The sequence below is a fragment of the Rhinoraja longicauda genome, chromosome 2 (assembly GCF_053455715.1).
Source record: "Rhinoraja longicauda isolate Sanriku21f chromosome 2, sRhiLon1.1, whole genome shotgun sequence".
Classification (NCBI taxonomy): Eukaryota; Metazoa; Chordata; class Chondrichthyes; order Rajiformes; family Arhynchobatidae; genus Rhinoraja; species Rhinoraja longicauda.
Window position 1 is genome coordinate 12,637,918 of NC_135954.1, and position 14,723 is coordinate 12,652,640.

Below are 14,723 nucleotides of genomic sequence, written 5' to 3' on the forward strand. Positions count from 1 at the left end.
GAATCGATCGAATGCTGAACATTACTTTGCATCTTTATTTTTCTCCCCACCCATGGTACATTTCGCATTTGGTGACCGAAATGATGGTTGAAAATGTCCCAAGACTGAACAAACAAACTGACTGGAATTACTCTCATTCCACCACAAGTACAAATCTACATGCATGAACATTTATTTTAAAAAAAGAGAGCAAAAGCCGACAGAATTTAATAACAAACAACTCGCATGCACTTTCATTTGTGACTTGATCATCACAATAAACAATAAGACATCATCTGGACCATCAAGCAATGGGTGCCAGTTCTGTTATTTAAAATCTCCCCCTCCCTCACCATTAGCTCTGCTACTTACAGAACATTTAATTTTGTACAGAAACCTTTTAATATTAATAATTGTGGGACTGTTAATAGTGTGACCAGATTAGTGAAATGCCTCATTATCTATATACTAAAACTCTCGTTTGTTTGTTTGTTTGTTCCTGAACTACAGCCAAAACGGTACACGATAGCGCAACAATTTTAGGTCCACCTTACTCACCGTCGTCCCTTTGGTGCTAATGGAAGAAGTTTCATTGAAATCGGTGTTATATTTTTTAAAGTTATTCACATTTTAAAGTTTAAATCTATCTCCATGGGAGGGGGAGGGAGGGTGGGGGGAGGGAGGGAGGGTGGGGGGAGGGAGGGAGGGAGGGGGAGGAAGGAGGATAAGGGGGGTTGAGAGGGATGGAGTGGGGGGGAGGGGAAGGGGGTGTGGAGGGGAGAGGGGTGGGGGATGGGGATGGGGGATGGGGCAGAGGGGAGGGGGATGGTAGAGGGGGAGGGAGGAGGAGGGGGAGGGAGGAGGAGAGGGGAGGGAGGGAGGAGGAGAGGGGAGGGGGAGAGGGGAGGGTAGGGGAAGGGGGTGAGGGTAGAGGGGAGGGTAGAGTGGAGGGGGAGGGAGGAGGAGAGGGGAGGGGGAGGGGGAGGGAGGAGAGGGGATAGAGGGGAGGGGATAGAGGGGAGGGTAGAGGGGAGGGGGAGGGAGGAGGAGGGGGAGGGAAGAGGGGAGGGGGAGGGTAGAGGGGAGGGGAGGGGGAGGGGGAGGGGAGGGGGAGGGAGGGAGGAGGAGGGGGGGAGAGAGGAGGGGGGGGGGGAGAGGGGAGGGGGTGCTGCACCAATGCAGGAGAGGTTTGGCTCCAATGGGTCCACTTGGTCTAGTTTATTATATAAATTCAGAAAATTTCATAAATCCCCCCTTAAGTCAGATGCCAACCAAAATATTTTGTATCGCACTTTTTTATAGTAGCTTTTAACATCGAGGTCAAAAATACCTGAACAATTGTCTCCAGCACATGTTTATCTATGTGACTTTTAGAATAAACCCTGTTCTGCTTTCCAGTTCTGTTATGGAGATGACTATGAGGATGGTAAAGCATTCAATGAGCATCTCCTTACATTCTGGGATGGTCTCTTGACTACCAATTAGACACAGAAATAGTCTTCCAACCACCAACTGCTATGAACAAAATGAAAGCCAGCATACTTTTTTTTAATGAAAACTTCCATTTGACCCAGAAGGATGTAGCAAAGTCTAATACATCTAACGGATTTAGTTTAAGAAAATAACTACAGATGCTGGTACAAATCGAAGGTATTTATTCACAAAATGCTGGAGTAACTCAGCAGGTCAGGCAGCATCTCAGGAGAGAAGGAATGGGTCCACAAAATGCTGGAGTAACTCAGCAGGTCAGGGTAAGTGGGAAACAGGGGGCGAGCCACCAAAACCTCTGAAGAGCCAACATGAAGCTGTCCATTAAGCCACCCACTGCTACCTTCAATAGAAAATATAGACAATAGACAATAGGTGCAGGAGGAGGCCATTCGGCCCTTCGAGCCAGTACCGCCATTCAATGTGATCATGGCTGATCATTCTCAATCAGTACCTCGTTCCTGCCTTCTCCCCATACCCCCTGACTCCGCTATCCTTAAGAGCTCTATCTAGCTCTCTCTTGAATGCATTCAGAGAATTGGCCTCCACTTCCTTCTGAGGCAGAGAATTCCACAGATTCACAACTCTCTGACTGAAAAAGTTTTTCCTCATCTCCATTCTAAATGGCTTACCCCTTATTCTTAAACTGTGGCCCCTTGTTCTGGACTCCCCCAACATTGGGAACATGTTTCCTGCCTCTAATGTGTCCAACCCCTTAATAATCTTATACGTTTCGATAAGAACTCCTCTTATCCTTCTAAATTCCAGTAGACGGATAACTCCCCTGAGCGAAAGACAAGGTTCCATAAATATACGATGGTCAATAATAAATCCGCAATGGAATTTTGCAAAAACCGTCTTTGGACAGAGATAGTGGTTAGACCACCAAGCTAGTTTCCACGATCAGTAGTTGAAATGAAAAGCAAAGTGTCGAAGCAGGTTTGTGAGTTCATGCTAGAAGGAAGTGGAGGCTGATGTTGGAAGAACCGTCTAGAGCAGAAATACTGGTACGGATCTGCAGAGCTGAGTGACCTGCTTCTGTACCACACAATCCACACGATGGTTATGAACAGATCAGCAACCACGGCTCTTTGCTCTGGACGGCAGTCCGACCTCATTGCATTTGTGAGCTGAAAAGAGATGTTTTTAATTTTGACAGTAACAAAAAGACACTGGTACGTACTACAAGTTACTAACGTTGTCCACTATTTCAGAAATAGACAATGTCAATTGGTACAAGTATACAGAGATTAATAAGACAATGTTGACGTGTAGATTTTTGTTGCAGTTTTTCTGTGCAGCATCAATGCCGTTTTTAAGTTCGCCACAAGCCCCTGAATTTATCAAGTCTTAGAAGAGAACAAGGGAGGGGGTTGATATCTTTTGTCACAGCCAGAGGTGAAGTACGCTACTAATCGGACACTGATACAAACATTCAGGCATATGCAGCACCACACTGAAGACCACGATTCTGACAATAGTTTGGTTGGGTTGGAATTTTTCACACATTGCACTTTTCTCTTGCATTCTTATTGCACAAATAAATATGTTTTTTTTCAAGCAATCTTTTTCCTTTTTTGTATTTTGAATTTTTTTTTTTACAAAATGTAATCAGCTTTCATCTCAATACCTTTAACATAGTAAAATATATTTATATAATCTACTATACTTTAGACTTCAAACCTCAATTAGAAATTACCTAATGCCTCAAAGTGACCAATTCATATACAAATTCTGAACTTGACCAAATACGAATTGCCAGCCAAACATGTACCCAACTCTGAATGATTATAGATTTGTTTCTACTCATGTCGTACTATTTGGTGATCTCAGTTACTGGATCAATCCGCTGAGGTCACGATTCCTTTCAGATCAAAATCTGGAGTTCACTATCTGTCAGCCCATTCACTTTCATGATCTTGTCTAGTTGTTCCATGTACCGAAGTTGATCTTGCATGAAGTGAGGTATTTGTGCATTCTGCAAGATGGCGATAATCTTCAAGCGATCCACGTCCTCATGGGATATCTGAAGGTAAGAGAAAATAGAAATAAAACTTACTTTTTATTGCATGTAGCAAACATTTGTTTCTTCTTTCAGGCAGGGTGAGGGGGATTGTATCAAATGTAAGGCCCAGCCAAGAACGGAATGTTAAATTGTCGATCGTTATGTGGGTGGTCTTAGTTCAGATCCATCTCAGGGAAAATAAACAAGTTTTTATTAAGATTGGAAAATCGTTGGAGAAAACGTTGATACCAACTAAGTAGAATGGACCAAAAGGTTCCTTGTTTGTCTCAACAAAATCATTCCCTTAAATCATAGAGTCATACAGCATGGAAACAGGCCCTTCAGCCCATCTTGCCCATGCCGATCAAGATGTCCCATCTACACTAGTCCTTCCCCCTGCCCGCATTTGGTCCATATCCCTCTAAACCTTTCCTATCCATGCACATGTCCAAACCTCTCCTGCATTGGTGCAGCACCCTCTCCTCCCTCCTCTCCCCTCCCTCTCCCCTTAACCCCCCTTTTCCTCCCACCTCCCCCTCCCTCCCTCCCTCCACCCCCCCCCCCTCCCTCCCTAGGAGATAGATTTAAACTTTAAAATGTGAATAACTTAAAAAATATAACACTGATTTTAATGAGACTTCTTCCATTAGCACCAAAGGGACGACGGTGAGTAAGGTGGGCCTAAACTTGTCACGCTATCGTGTACTGTTTTGGCTGTAGTTCAGGAACAAACAAACAAACAAGAGTTTAGATTATAGTACCTGCTTCAACCACCTCCTTTGGCGGCTCGTTCCAGTTACCCACCACCCTCTGTGTGGAAAACGTTGCTCCTCAGGTTCCTATTAAAAATTGCCCCTTTCACCTTAAACTTATAATTCGTTCAAATATCCCTGACACACCTAACACACTAACACACCTTTGAAGGAGAGGGGTGGGAAGTCTGTAAGACCTGTCCAGAGGAGACTGGAATGGAGAAGTAGGGGATGCAGCCTGGCTCTGGCACTTGAGAAGTAGGGGAGACTGGCACTTGAGAAGTAAGGAGATGCAGGTTCAGGAGAAGACTCGGTGCTCCTTGGATGTGTTACTACTTGAACAGAATGGTGAATGCATAGAGCAGACTGCCCAGGGAAACAAAGGCAACAAATCATGTGAGGAATTTAAGAAAGAAGTGGCCAGCTATCTGCAAGGATATACGGTTCGGGAGCTATTTAATTTAAGGGTCTGACGTAATGGATGGAATTGTTACTGGCTGTACACAGGCCATATATCTTTAGTTTTAGTTTAGAGATACAGTGCGGAGACAAGGCCCTTCGGCCCACCGAGTCCGTGCCGACCAGCGATCCCCGCACACTAACACTAATACACTAGGGACTATTTACAATTATACCATGCCAATTACCCTACAAACCCGTACATCTTCGGAACGCGGGAGGAAATCGGAGCTCCTGGAGAAAACCCACACAGGTCACGAGGAGAATGTACAAACACCGTGCAGACATGCAATGGAATGGAATACTTCATTTTGTCACATGTGACCAGGCACAGCGAAGTTCCACTCCTGCATACCCAATGTATGCAAGTAGCAGCCAGCTCTGTGAGCCAGTCTGTGCCCCAGAGATAGATTTAGTAGTCCGCATTCCAGTTAGATACCGAAAATAGAACGTGGTCTCCAAATAGGAACAAACATACAAATGCACAGCAGAGAAAAGCTCTGTGCGTAATCATTTATGAATGCCCTCCGTAAAACTCATTCTAGCAAACCCAGTCCAGTTTCGCGGTATCACAGAACACAGAATTGTACACAACCGGAAATCTCATTTGGGTCCTAATGAAGCTCAAAGTAACAAAGTAAGCCGGCTCCTCCTTTTGTTCATTTCCCCCCCCCCCTCCCCCACAGCGGTCCCCCACGCCAGGTCCCCATTGTCCATTGTTCTCCCACCCTCCCCAGCACCGTACGGGGACGAGGACAATTTTTTTCAGTCAGAGAGTTGTGAATCTGTGGAATTCTCTGCCTCAGAAGGCAGTGGAGGCCAATTCTCTGAATGCATTCAAGTGAGAGCTAGATAGAGCTCTTAAGGATAGCGGGGTATGGGGAGAAAGCAGAAACGGGGTACTGATTGAGAATGATCAGCCATGATCACATTGAATGGTGGTGCTGGCTCAAAGGGCCGAATGGCCTCCTCCTGCACCTATTGTCTATTGTAGTCACCCCTTTTTGTTTAGTTTAGAGATACAGCGTGGAAACAGGCCCTTTTGGCCCACCAGGTCCGCGCCGACCAGCGATCCCCTTCAATTGTGAACCACTCAACTTAAATCAAAGGAGGAAGGGTTTGGTGGTTGTTAAGTTTATAATCCTGGATTTAATTTTTGATCTTGCTGCTGGTTTATGAATCCGAGGTGGCAAAACCTGAGGTGAGAAAGAGCTCAGGGCATTAGTCTTTAGTTTTAGAGTTACAGCATGAACACAGGCCCTTCGGCCCACTGAGTCCGTGCTGACCAATGATCATCAGTACACTACTTCTATCCTACAACCTAGGGACAATTTACAGAAGCTAATTAACCTACAAACCTGCACATTTTTGGAACAAGGGGCAGCACGGTAGCTCAGCGGTAGAGTTGCTGCCTTACAGCGCGAGAGACCCCGGTTCGATTCTGACTACAATAGACAATAGACAATAGACAATAGGTGCAGGAGTAGGCCATTCAGCCCTTCGAGCCAGCACCGCCATTCAATGCGATCATGGCTGATCACTCTCAATCAGTACCCCGTTCCTGCCTTCTCCCCATACCTCCTCACTCCGCTATCCTTAAGAGCTCTATCCAGCTCTCTCTTGAAAGCATCCAATGAACTGGCCTCCACTGCCTTCTGAGGCAGAGAATTCCACACCTTCACCACTCTCTGACTACGGTTGCTGTCTGTATGGTGTTTGTACGTTCTCCCCTGTGGCCTGCGTGGGTTTTCTCCGAGATCTTCGGTTTCCTCCCACACTCCAATGACATACAGGTTTGTAGGTTAATTGGCTTGGTACAAATGTAAAATTGTCCCTAGTGTGTGCACGATAGTGTTAGTGTGCGGGGATCGCCGGTCGGTGCGGGCTCGGTGGGCCAGAAGGCCTGTTTCCGCACTGTATCTCTAAACTAAACTAAACTAACCCAGAGAAAACCCACGTGGTCACAGGGAGAAACGCAAACTCCGTACAGGCAGCATCAGTAGTTAGGATCTAAACCAGGTTTCTGGCACCGTAAGGCAGCAACACCACCACTACGCTATCCAGTTCATGAGACATTTGGGTTTCACAAAAAAACTATGGCCATCACATAATCAACACATCTACTGTTTACATCTGTAATCACTGAGAACATGCACAGTATAAACACCACTCGTGTGAACAGCGCAACATAAAAGGAGAATGTTAACTCAGCCGACCTTCCCCAATGCCGTTAACAGCTGGAAGTCAATGTTGTCTCTCTGTCGCAGAATTTTAAGGATGCCATCCAGATAGACTTGGTCTTTGCTAAAACACCCTGAATGAGACAAATCAGATCATGTTTATGAATTCATTTCTCCCCATAACAAAGATTTTCATTTTCATTTTGTATTCTCAAATCAAGGTGGGAACAGGGAGGAACGAAATGGGATCGGCTAGGGTTGGACGATTGAACGGTGAGGGGGAAAAGGGAGGTTAGTAGGGGCAAGGAAAATACCAAGGTTGAGCGCGTGCACGGCACAGTTACGTAAAGAAGAAACTCCCAGACAAGTGAGAGTTACTTTCACAATTTAAAATTTCCGCAAAAGCCTTTTATGATCAATGACCACACTACAAAACGTTAACACGCAACAAAAAGCTTTTCACTGTACCCCGGCACACGTGACATTAAACCAAACTAAATTTAATATCGTAAGGGGAGCCAATTAGCACACACAATGAAAGTGAAGATCAGAAAAAGAGTTTTTTAGATTTAGAGATACAGCGCAGAAACAAGCCCTTCGGCCCACCGAGTCCGCGCCGCCCAGCGATCCCCGCACACTAACACTATCCTACACCCACTAGGGACAATTTTTTACATTTGCCCAGCCAATTAACCTACAAACTTGTACGTCTTTAGAGTGTGGGAGGAAACCGAAGATCTCGGAGAAAACGCACGCAGGTCACGGGGAGAACGTACAAACTCCGTACAGAAGGCGCCCGTAGTCAGGATCGAACCTGAGTCTCCGGCGCTGCATTCGCTGTAAAGCAGCAACTCTACCGCTGCGCCACCGTGCCGCCCTTTCTTCAAGGGCCAGGTTTGAGGGAAGGACATTGACATGGAATTTCAATCAACAGTTATTGGGCGGCACGGTGTGGCGCAGCGGTAGAGTTGCTGCCTTACAGCGCTCGCAGAGCCAGAGATCCGGGTTCGATCCTGACTACGGGTGCTGTCTGTACGGAGTTTGTATTTTCTCCCCGTGACCGCGTGGGTTTTTTTCCCCGAGATGTTCGGTTGCCTCCCACACTCCAAAGACGTATAGGTTTGTAGGTTAATTGGCTTGGTTAAAGTGTAAATTGTCCCGAGTGTGTGTGTGTGTGTAGGGTAGTGTTAGTGTGCGGGGATCGCTGATCGGCGCGGACTCAGTGGGCCGAAGGGCTTGTTTCCGCGCTGTATCTCCGAACTAAAATGAATTAAACTAAAGTGAAGGACAGCATTCACAGCTGGTGAATGTAGAAGGTGACCCACTGAGACTCGCTGCAGTCTGTGGCATAGACATTCCCTTTTGCCAGGTTCCCCGGCCTGGCACGTTCCATGGTGACTCATTGAGTAACATTGATGAGCAGACTGGGCAGGCAATCAGGCTGAAAGATCCATGAAATTTAAAAAAAAATTAATGACTTTTTAAACATTTTGCAACAGAAAATAAAATAAATGGGGCATTCACAGGTATGGGGGTTATGGGCCAAAAGGCCTGTTCCTGTGCTGTACTATTGTATAAGAAGATAACTGCAGATGCTGGTACAAATCGAAGGTTTTTATTCACAAAATGCTGGAGTAACTCAGCAGATCATCATCATCATATATCTACAGCCGGAAACAGGCCTTTTCGGCCCTCCAAGTCCGTGCCGCCCAGTGATCCCCGTACATTAACACTATCCTACACCCACTAGGGACAATTTTTACATTTACCCAGCCAATTAACCTACATACCTGTACGTCTTTGGAGTGTGGGAGGAAACCGAAGATCTCGGAGAAAACCCACGCAGGTCACGGGGAGAACGTACAAACTCCTTACAGTGCAGCACCCGTAGTCAGGATCGAACCTGAGTCTCCGGCGCTGCATTCGCTGTAAAGCAGCAACTCTACCGCTGCGCTACCGTGCCGTCTCGGGAGAGAAGGAATGGGTGACGTTTCGGGTCGAGACCATTCTTTGTTTTCGGGTCGAGACCCGAAACGTCACCCATTCCTTCTTTCCCGAGATGCTGCCTGATCTGCTGTACTATTGTATGTTCTAACAGCAAGCAATATGTTAATTAAATGCCCTGACCATTGAAGATCAGCACACCATGCGCCATGTGATAAGCAAGAGGGTGAAAGGTGACAATATCCCACAGAAGGATGTGGAGGCCAAGTCAATGGATATTTTTAAGGCAAAGATAGATAGATTCTTGATTAGTACAGGTGTCCGTGATTATGGGGAGAAGGCCGGAGAATGGGGTTAAGGGGGGAAAGATAGATCAGCCATGATTGAATGGCGGAGTAGACTTGATGGGCCGAATGGCCTAATTCTGCTCCTATCACATGAACTTATGAGCATATGGGTAGACTGGAATGCCTGAGTTGAGGTAAAAAAATCTGATCAATAATGACTTGTTTAAACGGCAGAGCAGTCTCGAGCGGCTGAGTGGCCTGTTCATGCTCCTTATTCACATGCTTGTTTATATGTCGACCACTAAACATTGGCCAATGTTGCTAAGTACTGACAGCTACACTATCAGAGCTGGCCTCTGCCAGTTGACACAGTAAACCAGGCTTCTGTGTGGCCTCTGCATGTACATGATCCCAATGCGATTTTTTTTCAAATGAGCAGGGGAGTTACCCTGGCCTATAATTATACCTGAACCAATATCACCAAAACAGATGTCTCAAAAATGTCATAATCGAGGACGAGTCGCACCCTTCCCACTCCCTCTTCTCCCCTCTCCCTTCAGGCAAAAGGTATAGAAGTGAAAAAACACACACCTCCAGTTTCAGGGGCAGTTTTTCCCCAGCTGTTATCAGGCAACTGAATCATCCCACCACAACCAGAGAGCAGTGCTGAACTACTATCTACCTCATTAGTGACCCTCGGACTATCCTTGATCAGACTTTGCTGGCTCGACCTTGCACTAAAAGTTATTCCCTTATCATGTATCTATACACTGTAAATGGCTCAGTCGTAATCATGTACTATCTTTCCACTGACTGGTTAGCCTGGAACAAAAGCTTTTCGCTGTACCTCGGTACATGTGACAATAAGCTAAACTGAAAAGGTTAAACTGAAAAACTAAACTAAACTGAAGAACGGTCTCAACCCGAAACGTCACCCATTCCTTCTGTCCGGAGTAACCCCAGCACTTTGAGTCTATAAACTGAAAACATATGTGGGACTCGCTGTTTAGCTGCTCAATTCCCCTCCAAGATACCTCAGTGGCTCTAAGATCTCTTCAGAAGATATGAGAATATGAAACTCGATATATTGCTTAAAGGCTTGTCATACATTGATAACAAAACCATTGTACTTCCAACAGAGAAATAGTTGAGATGTTATGCTACAGCTGTACAAGACATAAGAGCAAAGAGGTCCTTCTGCAGTTGTACAGGGCCCTAATGAGACCACACCTGGAGTATTGTGTGCAGTTTTTGTCTCCAAATTTGAGGAAGGACATTTTTGCTATTGAGGGAGTGCAGCGTAGGTTCACGAGGTTAATTCCCGAGATGGCGGGACTGTCATATGTTGAAAGAATGGAGCGACTGGGCTTGTACACACTGGAATTTAGAAGGATGAGAGGGGATCTTATTGAAACATGTAATATCATTAAGGGATTGGACACATTAGAGGCAGGAAACATGTTCCCGATGTCGGGGAGAGTCTAGAACCAGGGGCCACAGTTTAAGAATAAGGGCATTTAGAACGGAGATGAGGAAAAACTTTTTCTCCCAGAGAGTTGTAAATCTGTGGAATTCTCTGCCTCAGAAGGCAGTGGAGGCCAATTCTCTGGATGCTTTCAAGAGAGAGTTAGATAGAGCTCCTAAAGATAGCCGGGTCAATAGACAATAGGTGCAGGAATTGGCCATTCGGCCCTTCGAGCCAGCACCACCATTCATCACCACCACCCACAAGGGATATGGGGAGAAGGCAGGAACGGGGTACTGATTGTGGATGATCAGCCATGATCACGGTGAATGGCGGTGCTGGCTCGAAGGGCCAAATTACCCATTCCTGCACCTATTGTCTATTGTCTATTGTCTATAAGCAATGGTGGAAGGTCACATTTAGAGTATTGCATTCAGTTTTGGTTACCCAGTTTTAGGGAAGATATTGTTAAGCTGGGAAAAGTGCTGGGAAGATTCATGAGGATGTCACCAGGACTTGAAGGCATATAGGGAGAAGTTGAGCAGGTTGGGATTTTATTCCTTGGAATGCAGAAGGATGAGGGATGATCTTACAAAGGTGTGTAAGACCATGAGGGGAATAGAGAGGGTCAATGCACGGAGCCTTTTACCCAGAGTAGCAGAATCAAGAACCAGAGGACATAGGTTTAAGGTGATGGGGGAAACATTTAATAGGAACCTGAAGGGCAACCTTTTCACAGAGAGGGTTGTGGGCATATAGAATGAACTGCCAGAGGAGGTAGTTGAGGCAGGTAATATCACAACATTTAAAATATCTTTGGACAGGTACATAGATAGAAAAGGTTTAGAGGGATTTTTGCCAAACACGCAGCAGGCAGGACTAGTGTAGATGGGGCATTTTGGTCGGCATGGGCAAGTCGGGCCAAAGGGCCTGTTTCCATGTTGTAGAATTCTATAACTTTAGGGCTGTACGTACCAATTCTATTGTCTTTTCTGTGGCATATAGCAGACCGTCTTTATGTCATAGGCATGGGGTCTTACAGCCCACACCGACCAACGTGTCCCAGCAACATTAGTCCCACCTGCCTGCTTTTGGCCCACATCCCTCCAAATCTGTCCTACCCATGTACCTGTCTAACTGTTTTTTAAACATTGGGATAGTCCCTGCCTCAACTACTTCCTCTGGCAGCTCGTTCCATAGACCCACCACCCCATCTGTGCGAAACGATTACCCCTCAGATTCCTGTTAAAACTTCCCCCCTCGCCTTAAACCTTCGTGTGAAAAGATAGATGGGGCATAGTGGTCGGCGTGGGCACGTTAGGCCAAAGAGCCCATTTTCCATGCTGTATATCTCTGACTCTAAACAGGTATTCTATCATCGCTATTTAACCTCCACAGAAGTGTCCTTCCACCATTGCTTATTAAGTTAATCATAGCCCCCATCTGGTTCATGTGTTCATTCATCTTTCCCTTGAATCCAGTTCTTCTCAGTTCTCAATTTAATGGCCCTCTGAGTAAGAATGCTACCCCAAATTCCCCAATGGATTTTGTTGCTTCCGGTCTTGCCATGACTAAAATCTTAAAGGTTTTCTTGTCTCTTCCTCCCTAATGTTATTTACCTCCCTCCTTCTGCCCGGAAGCAGGCACAGCTGACTAAATTTATTAAAAAGCAACTTGTTCCTGTCATGCAGCTGACCAAGAGATTTTCCACTGGTAGAATGTGTCTGTAACCTAACCCATGGTACTACTGGCATTCAGGCTACATGCAGGCCATGCTCATTTATAAAATCCACACATCAGCACAGCTCTTGAAAAAGAAACTCAGCATAATGTAGACATTATCCTCCCATCTGCACTTACCCTTAAAACATTCAAAGAAACTGCCCTACACCACAGGGCAAGTTGGGCTGAAGGGCCTGTTTCCACGCTGTGTGACTCTATGACCACAAATTTAAACAAAAATCATTGCTCGCTGAAGTTCAGTTACCTTTAGAGTTTAGAGATACAGCATGGAAACAGGCCCTTTGGCCCGCCAAGTCCATGACTATCCCTGACTCCCCCCCCCTTCACAGTAGTAATCTCACTGCACACTAGAGGGAATTTTATAGAGGCCGATTAACCTACAAACCCACACGTCTTTGGGATGTGGGAGGAAACCGGGGCACCTGGAGGAAACCCACGCAGTCACAGGGAGAACGTGCAAACACCGTACCGACAGCACCTATGGTCAGGATCGAACCCAGGTCTCTGGTATTATGAGGCAGATCCACAGGCTTAAGAAGTGACGATTCTCAAAGGGTTAAAAGTCCCTTTGAGTGATATTGTTTATTATTTAGTCTCCTACTACATGGAAACTGGCTCTTCGGCCCAACCTGTTCAGGCCAACTACGATGCTCCATCTAAACTATTCCCATGGCCCATATCCCATTAAACCTTTCCTATCCATGTATCTGTCTAAATGTTTTTTAAGTGTTGTTATTGTACCCGCATCAACTACTTTCTCTGACAGCTCGTTCCATATTATTCAGTGAGAGATTTGTTGTCAGGAGGTGGACATTTCTTTAGACTTTAGAGATACAGCACAGAAACAGGACCTTCGCCCTGCCGAGCCCACGCCGACCAGGCATCACCTTATACACTGGCACTATCGCACACACTAAGGACAATTTACAATTTACAGAAGCCAATTAACCTACAAACCTGGATGTCTTCGGAGTGAGGGAGAAAACCGGAGTTCCCGGAGAAAACACGCAGGTTAGAAAACCCACGCAGTCACAGAGAGAACATACAAACTCCGTACAGACAGCACCTGTAGTCAGGATCGAACCTGGCACTTAAGGCACAACCTGAAACGTCGCCTATTACTTTTCTCCAGTGACGCTGCATGACCCATCGAGTTACTCCAGATTTTTGTCTATCTTCGGTTTAACCGAGCATCTACAGTTCCTACCTACACATTTTGACTGGATAGAGGATTGGCTTCAGGGAAGGAAGCGGAGAGTTGTCTTGAAAGATTGTTTATTGGACTGGAGGCCGGTCACTAGTGGTGTGCTTCAGGGATCGGTGCTGGGCCCATTGCTGGTTATGATTTATATCAATGATTTGGATGAGAATGTACAAGGCATGATTAGTTTGTTTCCAGGTGACATTAAAGGTGGTATTGTGGTCAGTGAAAATGGCTGAAGAATGGCTAATAGAGTTTGCCATTTGCCAAAGCTAATGGCTAAGGACTGGCTAATGCCGTTTAATGCAGATAAGCGAGAGGCATTGTATTTTGGGAAGTCAAACCAGGGCAGGATCTCCACAGTGAATGGCAGGGATCTGGAGAGTGTTGTCAAGCAGAGGAATCAAGGAGTACAGATACATAGTGCACTGAAAGTGGTGTAGATTGGGTGGAAAAATAGACTTTTAGTGTTTTGGCCTACACCAGTCACGTATTGACTATACGTTGATACGTTGAGTTCTTGATTAGTGCGGGTGTCAGGGGTTATGGGGATAATGGGGTTAGGAGGGAGAGATAGATCAGCCATGATTGAATGGCAAAGTAGACTTGATGGGCCGAATGGACTAATTCTGCTCCTATCACTTATGACCCTTATGACCTTAAAAGTTGTATAAGATGTTGATGATGCCACATTTGGAGTATTGTTCAGTTTTAGTCATCCTGCTGTAGAGAGAATATCATGAAGCTGGAAAGGGTGCAGAGAAGATTTACTAGGATGTTGCCAGGACTCACGGGCCTGCGCTATTAGGAGAGGCTGGGCAGGTTAGGACTTTATTCCTTGGAGTACAGGAGACTGGGGGGGGGGGGGGTGATCTGTTGAAGGTGTATAAAATCACGAAGGGAACTAGATAGGGTGAATGCACAGTCTTTTACCCAAAATAGAGGAATCATGAACCAGGGCACATAGGTTTATGGTGAGAGGAGCAATTTTTTCTGCTTGGGTGTGGTGGGTACATGGAGCAAGCTGCCATGGGCCGTAGTTGAGGCAGGTACTATAACAGTATTTGAAAGACACTTGGACAGATACATGGATAGGAAAGGTTTTGAGTGATATGGGCCAAATGCAGGCAAATGAGACTAACTTAGATGGGGCATCTTGGTTGGCAAGGACAAGTTGGGCCAAAGGGTCTGTTCCTAAACTGCACGATACTAGAGTTGCC

At 45.8% G+C, this 14,723-nt stretch overlaps 1 protein-coding gene across 4 annotated transcripts in view; it reads right to left on the reverse strand.

Moving 5' to 3' along the window:
• Positions 1-1,010: 1,010 nt before the first annotated feature.
• matcap2 (microtubule associated tyrosine carboxypeptidase 2) overlaps positions 1,011-14,723 on the reverse strand; it is a 53,874-nt gene continuing 40,161 nt past the window's right edge. The window contains exons 8-10 of one of the 4 annotated variants that reach the window (XM_078414987.1): positions 6,900-6,997; positions 4,234-4,311; positions 1,011-3,493 (exon numbers count right to left, since the gene is read on the reverse strand). In XM_078414987.1, the coding sequence (XP_078271113.1) occupies positions 3,335-3,493; positions 4,234-4,311; positions 6,900-6,997 (335 nt within the window). In that variant the 3' untranslated portion in view covers positions 1,011-3,334. The remainder of the gene's footprint in view (positions 3,494-4,233; positions 4,312-6,899; positions 6,998-14,723) is intronic. The other 3 variants (XM_078415008.1, XM_078414997.1, XM_078415016.1) reach the window with 3 other exon arrangements.